This window comes from Dermacentor andersoni, chromosome 6, assembly GCF_023375885.2.
Source record: "Dermacentor andersoni chromosome 6, qqDerAnde1_hic_scaffold, whole genome shotgun sequence".
NCBI lineage: Eukaryota > Metazoa > Arthropoda > Arachnida > Ixodida > Ixodidae > Dermacentor > Dermacentor andersoni.
Window position 1 is genome coordinate 145186905 of NC_092819.1, and position 16028 is coordinate 145202932.

The 16028-nt window shown below is 48.8% G+C and overlaps 1 protein-coding gene across 1 annotated transcript in view; it reads left to right on the forward strand.

Annotated features, from left to right (window-relative positions):
- LOC126523622 (glycine receptor subunit alpha-2-like) overlaps positions 1–14749 on the forward strand; it is a 97168-nt gene extending 82419 nt beyond the window's left edge. The window contains exons 5-6 of the mRNA XM_050172222.2: positions 11301–11426; positions 12838–14749. Coding sequence (XP_050028179.1) covers positions 11301–11426; positions 12838–13271 — 560 coding nt within the window. The 3' untranslated portion in view covers positions 13272–14749. The remainder of the gene's footprint in view (positions 1–11300; positions 11427–12837) is intronic.
- Positions 14750–16028: the final 1279 nt, after the last annotated feature.

Below are 16028 nucleotides of genomic sequence, written 5' to 3' on the forward strand. Positions count from 1 at the left end.
ACGCAGCTCACTCGCGATCACGGCACGGTCCTTCGTCTTTCTCTTCAGTGCCGGGGTGGGTTTACTTCGTTACGATATATATATATATATATATATATATATATATATATATATATATATATATATATATATATATATATATATATATATATATATATATATATATATATATATATATATATATATATATATATATACACACACATTGAAGGCCCCTCGCCTTCGCTAGGGGGTCCGCGAGCCGCGACCAGCACGACAAAGGACCAGTGGCGCAAAGAACAAAAACCGCTTTATTTACGATATAATGAAACACTCAAACGATTACCGCAGCCTCGCGGCCAATAGCAGAAAAGAACAAGGCAATGAAGCAAGCAGCAGAACAGCGAGGCAACAAAATATTCAAGCCAAAGGGAGCGACGAAACAACGCTTGGGTGAAAGTCCAGGGCTGGTAGCGGGAACCCAAAGCCAGACTAGTGCGTCAGGGCCATAGGGTGCCGGAGAAGAGGGAATATCGCGAAGGTGCTTCTGTCGCTGCTGATCTTCCGAAGTAAATGTGCGGGCGAGCTTCCGGCACTCTTCCGCGTGTGCAGCAGCCTCAGACAGGGTAGTAGCCTCCGTTGTGTCAGGGCGATACGGAAGGATGGTGTCCATTGTGCAGGAAGGCCCGCGTCCGTAGAGAAGAAAGAACGGGGAAAATCCTGTAGTGGTCTGTGTGGCGGTATTATAAGCGTACGTCACCAAGGGTAGAATTCGGTCCCAATTGGTTTGGTTAGATGCGACGTACATGGCTAACATATCGCCAAGAGTGCGGTTAAAGCGCTCAGTCATGCCATTGGTTTGCAGGTGGTATGCAGTAGAAGTACGGTGAATTACGTTGCATTCCTTGAGCAGGGCTTCTATAACATCAGACAGAAAGACGCGGCCTCTGTCACTCAGCAACTCTCTGGGGGCTCCATGGCGAAGTATGATATTACGCAGAAGGAACCAGGCAACATCCCGCGCAGATGCGTTGGGCAGAGGCGAAGTTTCGGCGTAGCGTGTTAGATGGTCAATCGCCACTATCACCCAGCGGTTGCCATCTGAAGTACATGGAAGGGGCCCATAGAGATCAACTCCGACTCTGTCAAAGGCCCGTCCTGGACAAGGCAATGGTTGCAGTGGAGCAGCTAAGGCATGAGGGGTATTCTTGCGGCGTTGGCAAGCGAGGCAGGAACGAACATATTGGCGGACGAATCGGTACATTCCGCGCCAGTAATAACGAATTCGCAGGCGCGCGTATGTTTTGAGTACTCCTGCATGTGCGCATTGCGGGTCATCGTGAAACGCTGCACATATATCCGAACGTAGGTGCCGAGGAACCACGAGTAACCATTTGCGCCCATCCGAGAAGTAGTTACGGCGGTATAGGAGCCCGTCACGAACAGCAAAGTGGTGTGCTTGGCGACGTAATGCACGGCCAGTAGGAGGCCCTGATGGGTCTGACAGAAAAGCCAGCATAGCAACAATTCATGGATCCTTCTGCTGCTCCGAAAGCATATCCGTGGCGGTGAGGGAGGACTCGCATATTTGTACTTTCTGATGATTGGGCTGGCCTGACACTGGGGAGCGAGACAAGGCATCCGCGTCCGAATGTTTACGGCCAGAGCGGTACAGCACTCGAATATCATACTCTTGGAGGCGAAGCGCCCATCGAGCGAGGCGGCCTGAGGGATCATTTAAGGACGACAGCCAGCAGAGTGCATGATGGTCTGTGATGACGTCGAACGGGCGGCCGTAGAGGTAAGGACGAAACTTAGTTATGGCCCAAATGATAGCCAGGCATTCTTTTTCTGTAACGGAATAGTTTGCTTCCGCTTTCGTGAGTGCGCGGCTAGCGAAGGCAACAACGCATTCATCGAAGCCAGTCTTTCGCTGTGCAAGAACAGCGCCAATGCCGACGCCACTGGCATCCGTGTGTATTTCTGTCGGTGCGCTTGGGTCAAAATGTCGGAGTATGGGGGGTGAGGTTAGAAGACGACGCAGCGTCATGAATGTGGCATCGCAAACTGGCGGCCAGGCCAAGAGGTCGTGGTTACCCGCGAGAAGCTGCGTCAGAGGCGCTATTATGGTGGCGAAGTTGCGGATGAAACGACGAAAATAGGAGCATAATCCGATGAAGCTGCGGAGTTCTTTTGTGGTCTTTGGTCGTGGGAATTCGGCAACGGCTTGGAGTTTGGTTGGATCTGGGAGCACACCATCTTTCGAAACAACGTGGCCAAGGATGACTAGCTGCCGGGCGGCGAAGCGACACTTCTTTAAGTTGAGCTGGAGTCCAGCATCGGCAAGGCAAGTGAGCACGCGTTTGAGTCGGGACAGATGGGAAGAAAAGTCCGGGGAAAAGATGACAATGTCATCGAGATAACAAAGGCATGTCTGCCATTTGAGACCCCGGAGGATGTTATCCATCATTCTTTCAAATGTTGCAGGCGCATTACAGAGGCCAAAGGGCATCACGGTAGATTCATATAAGCCATCAGGCGTAACAAATGCTGTTTTCGGGCGGTCTGCATCAGCCACGGGGACCTGCCAATAACCGGATCGTAAGTCTAAGGACGAAAAGAATTCAGCGCCTTGGAGGCAGTCCAGTGCGTCGTCGATACGGGGCAGAGGATAGACATCTTTCCGGGTTATCTTATTTAGACGTCGATAGTCCACACAAAAACGAATAGTCCCATCTTTGTTTTTAACCAGCACTACCGGAGAAGCCCAGGGACTGTGTGATGGCTGTATCACGCCGCGTCGAGGCATGTCTCCTACGTGCTCATCGATGACACGGCGCTCCGTCGCGGACACACGGTATGGACGTTGGCGTAGAGGCGCGTGGCTGCCGGTGTCGATGTGATGAACGACTGTGGAGGTACGCCCTAAACATTGTTTTTGGAGGTCGAAAGAAGTTCGAAATTGGTTAAGGAGGTCGACGATCTGCGTGCGCTGACTCGGAGTGAGGTTAGGATCAATAAATGGAGCAAACGTTCGGTCACATGCAGGCGCAGGCGCAGAGACAGGGAGAGCCATGGCGTCAACGTGCAGAGGAGTCGAGTCATCAGGCACATCGTACACAGAGCTCCTGTCGAATTCATCAGCAAAACCGAGGCATTCGCCACGATGTAAGCTTGATGGACACGAAAACGGATTCGAAACGTAAAGTGCGCTGGAGCCCTGGCGAAAGGGAAGGAGGGCAAAGGGAAGCAAGAAGGGGTGACGGCGTGCAGCAAGTTGAGATGGCGTGAAAAGAACTGTGGAATCGCAGAAAGCAGCACAGGAAACGGGTACAAGGGCGGAAGAGAAAGGAGGGATATCAGCGTCGGTGGCGACGAACACCTGAGCAGAAGGTGGAGGCAAATCTTCAGAAGGACTGCCACAAAATGGAGTCAGCGCAAGTTCTGCACGGGCACAATCAATAACAGCGTGATGAGATGAGAGGAAGTCCCCTCCTAGAATGATGGCATGAGAGCAGCGGGGAAGAACAACAAACTCAATGTGGTGTAAACTGTCTTGTATGGCGACACGGACGGTACATGTTCCTAAGGGCTCAATTGGCTCAGCGCTGGTTGTACGTAGCGAAATGACAGAAAACGGCGTCGCGACTTTTCGGAGCGTACGGCGAAGCTGGTCGGCAATCACGGACACTGCGGCACCCGTGTCGACAAGCACGTGAACGGCGACACCTTCGGCAAAAACTTCAATGATGTTCGTAGCGAATAAACGAGGGCTTGAGCAGTTCGAAGAGATCGCAGTTCTTGCCTCCGGAACTGCGCCTTTTAGTTTTCCTCCACAGTTGGAGGGCGGCGGACCATGGGGGAGAGGGAACGTCGACGGGGAGATGGAGACCGACGAGTGTTGAAGCTTCGGGGAACAGGAGATGAAGGAGCGAAGTGCGGAACTGGTGGCGAATAGCGGGACTGGGAGTCAGGAGCATTCCCTTGACATCTTGCAGTATCGGGAGGATACCAACCCCGCCGGCGGCAAAACCGTGCCACGTGGCCAGCAAAGCCACACGCGAAGCAGATCGGCCGGTTGTCTTGGGTACGCCACGGATTATCAACAGGGGGCCTAGGTAGCGGTGCACTGTCTTGAGCTGGGCGTAGGGGCTGCGGAGGCGCGCAGAAGCCGCTTCTGGGCAAGTAGTTCGCAGCTGGAGAAGGCGAGGCGTAGAAAGCGCTTGTGGGGGTGTAGTGCGCAACTTCAGGCGGTGGTCTTGGCCTGGCGACGACGGCAGCGTACGTGAGCGGAACCGGCGCTGAGGGTGGTTGATTAGCGAGAGGTAGTGCGTCGCTGACTTGTTCGTGTATGACGCGTCGGAGTTCCGGGGACAAAGAGGACTCAGACGACTGGGTAGCAGGCAGCAGTGACAGTTGGCACGCCACTTCTTCGCGAACGAATTGTTTGATTTGGTCGAGGAATGGAGAGTGGGCGGGAGCAGCACTGGAAGTGTCAGTTAAAGCCGAAATCGTGTTGTCGGGCGTGGCAGCTCGGCGCGTAGTAAGGCGTTGTTTTCGGAGCTCATCGTAGCTCTGGCACAGTGTAATGACCTCGTCAATCGTTTGAGGATTCTTCGCCAAGAGCATTTAGAAGGCGTCATCCTCTATGCCGTTCATGACATTCTTGATCTTTTCAGAGTCGGGCATGGTAGGATTAATGCGCAGGCAAAGGTCAACTACGTCCTCAATGTAGCTTGTGAAGTTTTCACCCTTTTGTTGAGCGCGACTACGCAAGCGTTGTTCTGCGCGAAGCTTGCGCACAGCAGGGCGACCGAAGACTTCTTTGAAAGAATGGGTAAATGCTGTCCAGGTGGAAAGCTTGGATTCGTGATTCCGGAACCAGAGATTAGCGACTCCAGAAAGATAGAAGATGACGTTAGTCAATTTAGCTTTGTCATCCCATTTGTTATGCGCACTCACGCGATCGTATGACGAGAGCCAATCCTCCACGTCAAGGTCGTCGTTGCCGCTGAAGACCGGAGGATCTCGTTGGCGTAGAGCACCGGAGCAGACGACAGGCGATGTCAGGGGAGGATCGGGCTGCGCGGCGTCCTGAGGCATGGCAGAAACGGTAGGGAGCGTCCGGCTGCGGAGTTCCAGGTTTGGGAAGGGCCCAGCACGTCCACCAAATGTCAAGAGGCGTTATAGTTCGATTGCTAAAGCGCTCAGATAGCAGAGCACCGCAGCGAGAAAACACAGAGCTTCGGCAACACAGGCGGAAGGCTTCCAACCACACGTTGTCGTCGTCTTTCTCTAAGCAGTGCCTACTGCTCGTTCTTCTTCAGTACAATATATATATATATATATATATATATATATATATATATATATATATATATATAGTAATTTCTTTAATTTAGGCTGACCTCGATTTGAAGCCGACCCTCAATAGTCCGAAGCCATATGATGAATTTACCTTAAAGGTAGGCCGAACAAAAAAAAAAACGAGGACAGCGTTCACAATATGAAAATGGCAGTTATTGAATATGAACACACCGAGCTCATTCTACGTCATCGATACTAGCCTCGTCACTATCTTCTTTATCGCTAGCTATCATCTTCCAACAGCGCGCTATTTTCAGTATCATCAAGCGCATTAGAGATGCCGCCCGTTTTGAAGAAGCGCACAGTCAAAGTTCCTGGGATGTCGTTCACACGCTGCAGACACCGAGCCCACCACCTGCGATAGTGATGCTCGTTTGATGCGGCCCGTTGCCGTATGGTCTTCGTCATTCAACTAGTCCGTGTAGTACTTCCGCAGACGATCCGTGAAGGATTTGTTGCTGCAGGCATATAGTGGCTGCAACTGGCCTGTCATGCCGCCCTGTATGACAGCGAGGTCCGTGTTCGCGGAAGGAAGCGCAGCCTTCACGTTTTCGGTCAAGTGCCCACGGTACGAGTCGAGGACAAGGAGCGAGTTCTTCGACAAAAGGCTCCTGGACGGTGCCGCCACACAATTTTTATCCACTCCTCTAACATGGCACCCGGCATCCAGCCGTTTTCATTTGCCCGCACAATCACGTTTTTTTGGGGGGGAAAGCTTCCCGAGCCGGCAGTGTCTCTCTTTTAAATGTAAAATAAGGAGGGAGTTTATGCCCGTAATCTGTGCATCATAGAATTACGGTTGCGCGCTGCATCTCATAGGCCGCAGAGCGCACCTTCACATTCTTGGTAGTTTTTTCATCAACGGTGTACGCCGCCCGCATGTCGAAATAAAGAGCCGTCGTGTCGGCGTTGCCGATTTGCACTAGGCTGTGGCCCCTCACTTCTCTCTTTCTCAGTACATAGCGCTGTAAAGCTACCAGCTTTTCTTCAATATGGCTTGGCAGCTTCTGGGTGATTGAAATTCGACGTCGGAGGCGGAAGCCGAAGCGCTTCATGAATTTCTGAATCCAGCCGCGGCTGGCTTTGAAATCCCTTGGTGCTAGACCTCGCTCCCTTGAAAGTTGCCTCGCTTTCGCTTGGAGCACTTCAGTCGTTACTGTTGCTGTCTGCGTCCGAACGACGTCTGCCAAAACTGTCTCCACTTCGTGGTGACAGCTTTTGTGTGGTCTGGTAAATGCAACTCCTCGATGTGGGGCACGCAAAGTGCACCTCTCGTTGCCCCTTCCTACGCCGGACGTTTTTGTCATCGATGCTTATGGCCCACCTGGCTTGAGTGCTTGGCGATTACTCTGCGACTAGCAAAACTTTGCGTCTGAAAGTGGCACTATAGTGGCATCGCCTGTTTAGTGACATTGCGATAACGCCACGCCGCACGCCCATACGACACAGGTGACACAGGTCAAAATGGCGACGTCGCTCGTGTCCTTCAATTGGCTTCGGGCACGGCTAGTAGGAGCTGCGATATTGACTTTTCTAGATGGTGCAAGCTGCGCACCATATTTATTAATTTGTACTAAAAACTGGGGCGTTCTTTAATATCTTCGAACCTAAGCCGTCCTTGGAGTTTGATATATGAGTATTTGAAAAACAAGGACTATCGGCCTAGATTCGAATAAATGCGTATATATATATTTATATATATATATATATATATATATATATATATATATATATATATATATATAATATACAATTTTTCTTGCATAACGAAAACTAAATTGCTACATATAACCTAAACATTCAATGTCTGCTCACCGGTATCTCTAAAGCACCTCGAACATTTGATGTAATAGCTCATTATATGCCACGGATTCCTTAATTTACTTTCTTTGACTTGGTCACTTAGTATGCGCCACATGGTGTGTGCCCGTTCCAGCCCGATCGTTCATAATAGGTATGCACTATAGTGGCATAAACCATACAGAACCTTTATGTAGAGTACGCTGTGCTTACACCTGTTGTCACTATGCTTCCCTCGACAATAGTCACACACTGTCTTCGTTCTGGTGACATCGCTGCGCAGACGTCTTAGTGTCCCAAAGTGTGCCCTGATATGTTTTATGTTTCTCTGTCCTTATCTTTCTGTCCTCTCAACCGTTCCTTTCGAGTGGTGTATTCAACCTGGATTGCCTGTGCTTAACCTTCTTGCCTTCGTCTACTTCCTTTCTCTCTCCCTGATTTTATTGGAAAGCAATATGAACTTGCATGGACATATGCGCGTGTGTTTTGAACGGTTTTGCGGTGACGTTCATTGTCTTTCTTTTATATTCTATTCATTAATTTTAACTTCTTTGTACAGTAAAATATACAAACAATACGTTTAGATCGATAGCCAGTGGTCATAGTTGGGAGTCAAATACGACACGCCTTTCTCCTCTCCCCTCCCCTCCCCCCTCTTTTCGTGTAGGCTGAGTATGGTTTCGTTCCTGTGGGCGTTCATGAGTGCTTGCTTGCGGGAGTTTTGGTGTCGTTAACGCTTTCGCTGGTCTCAATCATTTATAACGGATTGAAAAAAATCGCAATAAGTGCAATATGTTGTCGGCTTCTCCGCAATGTTGAATAGATATCTAAAGTATCTATGTAATTGAGTAGCTGGCTCTAGAGTGCAGCTTATCTTTCCATTTGTTTATGGTCATTAAGCAGAAAAACAAGCTTCCGTTTAAACTGACTTCCCGAAATTCCCTGTTGCAACACCCTCTGGTTGGATCGGGAAGTTATGTCAGAGACGTTGGTCCTGGCCGAGTTCGTTGCTGTATTTTTCATGGGAGACAGTGATATGTATTATGCAACTACAAAGTACACACTGGTCCACTGCCACGACTCGAGACGGCGGACCAGATATTTTATTCAATGTTCTCGCATGCGTGGCACTCTGTATGCTTGTATGGCTCGCGGCCAAGTTTGTAAGTTTGCGATGGGTCGTGCACATACCGAAAGCTCTGGTGCCTTCCGCCCGTGATAACAAGATTTGCTTCCGACGTGGTGGGGAATTACGTTGTTTCCCCGGCGCCGTCTGAGTGCAAAGAGGGAGACGCTGGATGCCGACGGTGGAGGGGACGTTATTTATTTCTTAAGCATGCGTCCGGCTATGGGGCGCGGATGAACGTCGAGCATGCTTTTGTAGAAGGCGTGCTCTTTTCCCAGTGAACTTGACGGTGTGGAGCGAGGCCACTTCCTTGCACTGCGATCTCGTGGGGACGCGAGTATCACAACGAAACGCTAAAGCAGTTTGTCTTGGGCGAGGATGGAGCGGCGTCGACGCTCTTTGGGTGATGAGAAACGCTATGCGCTAGTTTCGCTGCTTCTCGATCAGCGCTGCAGGAAAAGCGCATAGACTTGTTAAGCGTTTGTCATGGATGATAGCGGTTATACAGGTCGCAAAGGGTTTTATGCAAATGATTTTGTTGGGTTGGTCGATCGGTCATTAAATAACGCCCCTGGATAGATAAAAAAAAAGCTCTCGCTGACTTGCGGCAAGGTTCGAACCTGTGGTTTTCCAGCCAGTCGTTTTAACCGCTAAACTATGGCAGTTTCATGAAAAGGGTGGACTAATATAGTAAGATTCTACGTAGCTGTTGTTATGCAGCAGCTGCGTAGCAATACAATTTTTGATGTGCAGGTTGCGTAGAAAATTAGACGCGTCACTTCGCCGGCCTTTTGCGGAGGTCTTAAGTCTCACCTATACCTAGTGTAGCTGCCTATCACACTAGGTAGTTTGCCAAGTTTGAAGCAACCTTCTAAATCGGGTACATAAGAACCCGTTTACTTTGAACAAGATCATAGGACCACGGCGTCGCATATCGCAGCTCCAAAAGGCCAGCGCTGCCGCGATATTTGAAAGCTACGTGATTGAACGACTGTCTGTGATCCGGACTGAGTGACCGTCAGTAGGATATAGATAAGAAAACATCACGTCGGCGATCCACAGTGCACTTTCTCTTCTCTTAATCTTTCCTTCTCCTCTCCCCTTCCCCCAGTGTTGGGTAGCCAACCGGGCTCAGTCCTGGTTAAACCTCCCTGCCTTTCATTTATCATTTTCTCACTCTCTTGAACAGAGCTCTTCATATTAATTGAACAGAAACGAGAAGTACAGTTGACTGCACTTGAGAGCGCCTTATGCCTGCACGTGTTTCTTCGTTTCAACCGCTGCTTGGTTTTCTATTACTTCATCGAAAAAGTGCAATGCGTTTACACGCATGGTTCATTTCAGTGACGTACGTATGGTCTGTGTTTATGTAGTTAACCAAAATGTCGGCAAGGCTTACTAGTCTGCAGACAACTGTGGTTTCCTCTCGCTTAGTCTCCCGTCCTTCATATTGAAAAGATGCCTATCGCAAGAAATCATCATATTGGTTAAAAGAAATGATACGCAATATTCCGTCGAAAGCACTCACGTCGAAGTCAGAATAAGCAAACCCGAGTGGTTGCTGAAGAAAATGCTCGTAGAGAGGAGTTTATGGCGCGGGTAGACGACTTCAGAGGGGGCCCAAGCACCAGAATGCCCTAGGGCGCGATCGATGGGCCCATTCAAGGGATGGTGTCACGACTCGTCAGACGTCCGAAGGGACAGAATGGTGCGAATGGCCAGAGGGCCCAATGTGGGTGCTTCAGACAACGGCCGGTTGCGATGACGAGCTAAGCTTTATCTCTCGCTTGTTTCGGCGTCCACATTCGTAGAATATGGCGGGAAAATATGCCCATTTTTATAGGCCATCAGTGTGCCTGTACGGAGGACACGCTCTTAAAAGAGGAGTGCAGCATTTCAGCGCATGCTCCGGCTGAGCTGAATGCCACCGTATTTTTGATGTGAAAAGACTGCTTATTATTCTATACGAAGAAAAAGCGTCGAACGAGTGTGAAGACAAAAAAGAAAAAAGGAGATGGTTTCGACAGCATTGAAAGGGAGTAACGGAAGCTGTGTCAAGCGAAGAAGTGACGTCTCTCAGGCGACCATCGGTCGCCAACCATCGTGGTGGCGTATTCGTTATGGCGTTGCGCTGCTAAGCGCGAGGGTGTAGGGCCAAATCTGGGTGGAATGCAGAAACGCCCGTATACTGCCTTCATTGGGGGCGCGTTAACGAACCTCAAACCGTCGCAATTATTCCGAAGTCTCTCCCACTACGGCGTGTCTTATACTCATACCTTAATTGCGGTGTGTAAAACACCACAATTTTGATTTAGCCACCGGTGATCGTGCTAACATAAAGTGAAGTGACGTTTTTGTAATGCTGATGACAAGTTAAATCAGATGCGAAGCAGAAAATGTTTTTTATATGTAAACATTTGCCGCACTTTATATTTGATCTCGCTTCGCTTGTGTAGCAGGCCTTTTTCAATATACAAAACGTGTGTTTGCGCTCGGTTCTTCCTTCCTACAAAATTGCGTATGAAACGACGAAACGAACGACAAGTGCTGCCACCGTCCATGGTAGTTCCCTCACAAGACTCACGTGACGCTATGCTGTTCGTCAACGGCTGTATTGTTTTACTTTGTCGTTTAAGAACAACAAAGGACTGCATAGTATCGTAAAGGAACCAGTGACTCATTCTAGCAAGTTTCTTTAACTTTTCGCGCTTCAGCAGAGCAAGAATGCGAGGAATGCTTTGAAATGAATGTCTGAACACTCCCCGTCCTAGCGCTGCTCTTCGCGCGAAATAATAAAACGCAAAAAATGCAAAAAATTGAATACTGGGTTTCATTCTCTACACTTGTAACAAGTTTTTTTTCGACAACATGAATGAAAATAAACTTACGGGGTAATTCTTGACCGATATGGACGGATTTAGAGGTGCTGCTCATTAACTCGCGGCACGTTCGCCGTGGAAACACACAATCGGCTACGCTTCTGTTTTTTGACGAAGGCATCTTTTCGCTCTTTCTTCTCTTGACGCAGTCGTCCACCCTAGGGAGCAGGTGATACTTCACTGGAAATCCTTCCGCATCACCAAGAACCTCTCTTTGTCGCAGTTCAAGACCATCTACGTCGGGCACGGTGATTGCACAAAGTCGTTCGACGTCGGTGAGCACGCTCTACGTTTGTGTTTCTACCGCACCCGTGAGGCGTCGTCCCAACGAATCGCTTTGGCATGGGTAATCTTAATCCACTGGTTGATGTAAGGTGGCAACGGTATTACCTTGCTGATGAGTACAGCTAGCGCAAACAAAAAAGACAATGGGAAGTAAAGACAGACAGGCGCTACCTTTTTCTACTGTTCAGCAATGCAAGACCAATTTGCCAAACATTTAATTCTTCTAAGCCGTATTCTCTCCTGGTGTTAGTGCGATTATTCGGCTTCACCCGCCGTGGTTCCTTACTGGCTTTGGTGTTGCGGTGCTAAGCACGAAGTCGCGGTATCAAATCCCGGCCACGGCCAATGCAAAAACACCCGCGTTAAAGAACCCCACGTGGTCAAAATCAATCCGTAGTCTCCCATCCCGGCGTGCCTCATACTTAGATCGTCGCACGTAAAACCCCATAATTTAATTATTTGGCGTCACTCGATTGCCAAAGGCATGGGCACAGTGCTGAGAGTGGAAAGAACCCCTTTCAGAACCGCACGAAAGGCGTTTCTACCAAAGTGTATTTGTCTAGCCTAAGTGTTTTTGTTTCTTTCGTGTGTACTTACATATATGTGTACGTTATAGAAAGCCAGGAGGTCAAAATTATTCCGACGTGCGTCATGATCGGATCGCAGGTTTGCCACGTAATACCCCAGAATTTAATGTGAAGTTAAACTGACGTAAGTGATCCGACCACGGGAGAAGCCGTGACGAAAATTAGTTCATGCGTGTTTAAGGATTAACACACATGTTGAAAATAAACATATGGCCTACAATAGTAATTATAGGATTAATGATGGAACCAAAACATAAATAGAAGCTCATCCGTATTGAAAGAATGCTTTCATACAGATGCTAAATTAGAAGACATGACATTTCAGAATGATCTGGGAAGAATTAGTCATAAATCATAAATCAGAATCGAACTACGCACGCACAAGAAAAAAAAATTCCCAGACGGCCACTGGATGACACCGGTGGGAGCTCTCATAAAGATTCATGGTTGAGATGAACTGGAAGAAATTGCTTATATACTTTGTGTTTTCTACTGCGTGCGGTTTAAGCCTTTAAGCATCAATTTAACTCCAGAAAAACGTACCAAGCGAAATGAAAAACGTACGAAAAGATGTATTACAAGGCAGGCCAAAAGCCACTTTTGAAGACCGCTTTTCATCAGTGCCGACCGTAACTTGCCTTCGGTGGCGCGAGCAGCACATCGGTCTCAACGAGTGTGACTCGTCACTGGAGATATTGCTGTAACCTCCCAAGACGAGTACCGTTTGGGATTTGGGGTTAAAGGGTCAAACTGTTCCTGTTCTGCGTGCCCGTGCTAACGCCAGCGGCCGTCTCATGTCGTCTTCTCTGCGCAGGCACGTTCAGCTGCCTCTACGGCCGCGTCGAGCTGCGCCGTCGCGCCGGCTACTACCTCATCAACAAGTACGCGCCCAGCACCGTCATTGTGTTCATGTCGTTCGCCGCCTTCTGGATGCCCTGCGAGGCGCTGCCGGCTCGTGTCACGCTCAGTGTCACCTCACTGCTCAGCTTGGTGACCGCTCAGTACAACGCGCACATGCCGAGCGTGTCGTACGTGGTGGCCATGAACGTGTGGATGATCATAAGCATTCTGTTCGTGTTCCTGGGCCTCGTCGAGACGGCGCTCATCGTCACCTGCACGGCGAAGCAGAAGAAGGGCGTCGGCCGCTGGCCGAGGCCCGTGCTCGTCGACTGGGTCGCCAGGATTGTGTTCCCTACGGCGTTCTTCGTGCACTCGCTCATTTACTGGGGTGTCTACGGCCGGGACTGATCGCCTACGCTAAGCGGCGAACAGAATACTAAACATGAGCCACGAGGAACTGTCGAATCGCGATGGAGAATGCAAGAAGGCAGAGTACTTGTAACAAGTATGCATTCCGTCGTCAGAACTCTGCAGCTTTCCTCGTGGAGGTGCTCTTGTAAGTGCGGGCTTATGGCGTGAACTTAGTCGCCTAAACTAGGCGCGGGACAGACAGTTCGAGTTGAATCTAGGGGAACGCCGGACATATGCGGAAAGCGCAGGAGAGTGGAGCGGTTCTTGGCCGGCGGGGACTCGCAAGTTCACGAGTATTAATTTTTCCAGTGTTTCTCGTGCCGGCGTCCACACAGTGCGGCGCCAGCTATGTGGTCCCGCAAGCTTATTCGTTTAACTGAGCCCTGAACCGAGGGCAAATACTTATTTCGAGGAATAGCGAGCATGTCGAGGCAGATGCTATGAAAGAAGGTGTAGCACTCGAAACATGGCGAGATATATTCTCTTGCTAGCAGATACTGTGCAGCGTGCGTAGCACCAACTGGTGTTCACATAATCTGGTGCCTTCTAAAGGCGCCTCTATTTCTGCCTGGAGAAACAGCGGAGATTTCAGGAAAGTGCGGGGCAGTTCAGGGCGCTTCAGGTTTACGCACCTACAATAAGCCTTTATGAAAACGTAAAGGAAATGCCCAGAAAAAGTTGTACGATAGCTGTGCTAGCACGCTGTGGCAAGTGTCCGATCTCCGCTGCGCTAAAGAATCATTCCGCCTTTGCTGGAGGTTTGCCATTGTTCGCGTTCTGCCTAGCGACGCTGAGTTATGACAATTGAATTCAATTGATAAACTATTTCCGCGGCGTACTTGCGTCTTAGCTAGAATACACGGCCAAGCAGTCATGTCATGTGGTGGTGCTGTGAATATACCCAGTTTTCGGATTACGAAAAACGTTTTAAAACAAACGTTAGTCTTTTGCCGCTCCTGCGTATTTGACTGGCTCGACTACACCTGCACGCACTGACTTGGCGGCTTGTCACCCCAGTGTTCTTAATTGACGTCTTAGCGCCTAAGTAACCCAGAGCCATAAAGAAAGACGGCTAGATTCGCTACGCTGATGCTTCGTACCTTTTATACAAAAGATGGCAAGGAGTAATGAAATACGAGGAATACTATATCTACAATATCCACGCTGATACAGGCAGGCCTCTTACCTAAGCGCCATTTCTACGAGGAGTGTGAGTTGGTCTCTTCTATAAAACGAAGTAAATGAATGGTTTTACTGTAGTTCAAGTAGTGTTCAAGTTTAGTAGAGTACTGCTAAGTACTACTAAGTTGTAGCATGCCCATACACTCATGTCTGGGCCCTCCCTATTGAGCACAGAGATTTTCCAGTGAACTGCGACAATATTCTTTGTATATATTCCGTCCTTGAATTTCAGGCGCTGTTTAAAAAAATGTTTGCTTGCGTTAAGAACCTATAGTAGAACAAAAGTTCGGAGGGGGCGGGGGGTTTGGGCGGGAGGGCGGGCTCTTATAGTTTCGTTCTTCTAAAGCAAGGTTACATTGTGATACTGCGAAATACTCCATCTTGTCTTGCGTACAAAGCCATCATTGCATTGTTTTCTGGAGCTCACAGGTGTTCAGCTGGTCTTTTTTCTAATAATCGAGACGGAGGACTGTGTAAATACTCGCACCGAAGAAATCAGAATAAATTATCATAGCCTAAGGGCCCTTGTTAAAGAGCACTCATAGTATTAGTGGACATACAGCCGTTGACATCATCCACGGCTGACGTTGAGTCGCTCAATGCTTCACAAGGACGAAGAGATAACAGGCAAAGACAGCTCGTCGTCTGCTAATCTTGCGTCATTAAATTTCTCTATATTTTGCAATGTTTCAAATTCTAGACGAAGAGGCTCATCACAGCTTCGCTCGAGATCATGAGTTCGGTAATTTCTTGGCCCACGGTACGTGTTGGGCGCTAGAAGAAGGCTTTTGTTATTGTTGTTTCCGGCTTCTTGCGTTTGACCTATCACACATATCGTGCTGCTGCTTATCACTTTCACAACTCTGTACATACTTCCGGCGGCTATGACTTTTGCATTACAGGCTCTACCGTCTCAACAACAGCCGTTATAGTTAGAGCGGTTTGCGTTTTTTGCCGCTATAGCGCACGTAACCGCGCTGCTGCATCCATGAAGCACATTGTGCGCTGCCATGACTGTGTAAAATTTGCTCATGCATTCTCTTCGCGCAAAGTTTGGACGTCTTTTTGACGACTTACTTCTACAAATAAATTTTACTATTTCACAATAGCATACTTAATGACCTCGGCGCTAAAACGCGAATTGTGAAGCGACATGACTACGACTAAGCTCAACATGACCTGAACATGCCGATCGTGAATGGCATGATTTCGGCGTAGTTACAACGTAAGCAAACGCGAATGAAAGCACAAGAAAGCAAGCAAGCAAACAAGCAAACTTACCTTTAATTATTTGAAATTGTAATGCCCGATTGAGGCATTAGACAGGCGCCAAATGTCCTCTAAGAGCCCGGAATTAAACGTTTTAGTAGAATTCACACCACTGCCGTAAGCAGTGGTGAATATGGAAAGAAAAGAAAATTCCTCCTCTTGCTTGCTTTCTTTCGTTCGCGTTTCATTCTGCCGTGATAGCATACCGTTTAACGGTGTAAGGGGCTCGCACTACAAAACAGAATTTAAGCTACTTCAGTCGCCTACAGAAAAAGCGAGACTAATGCCACTCGTTACGTTTTT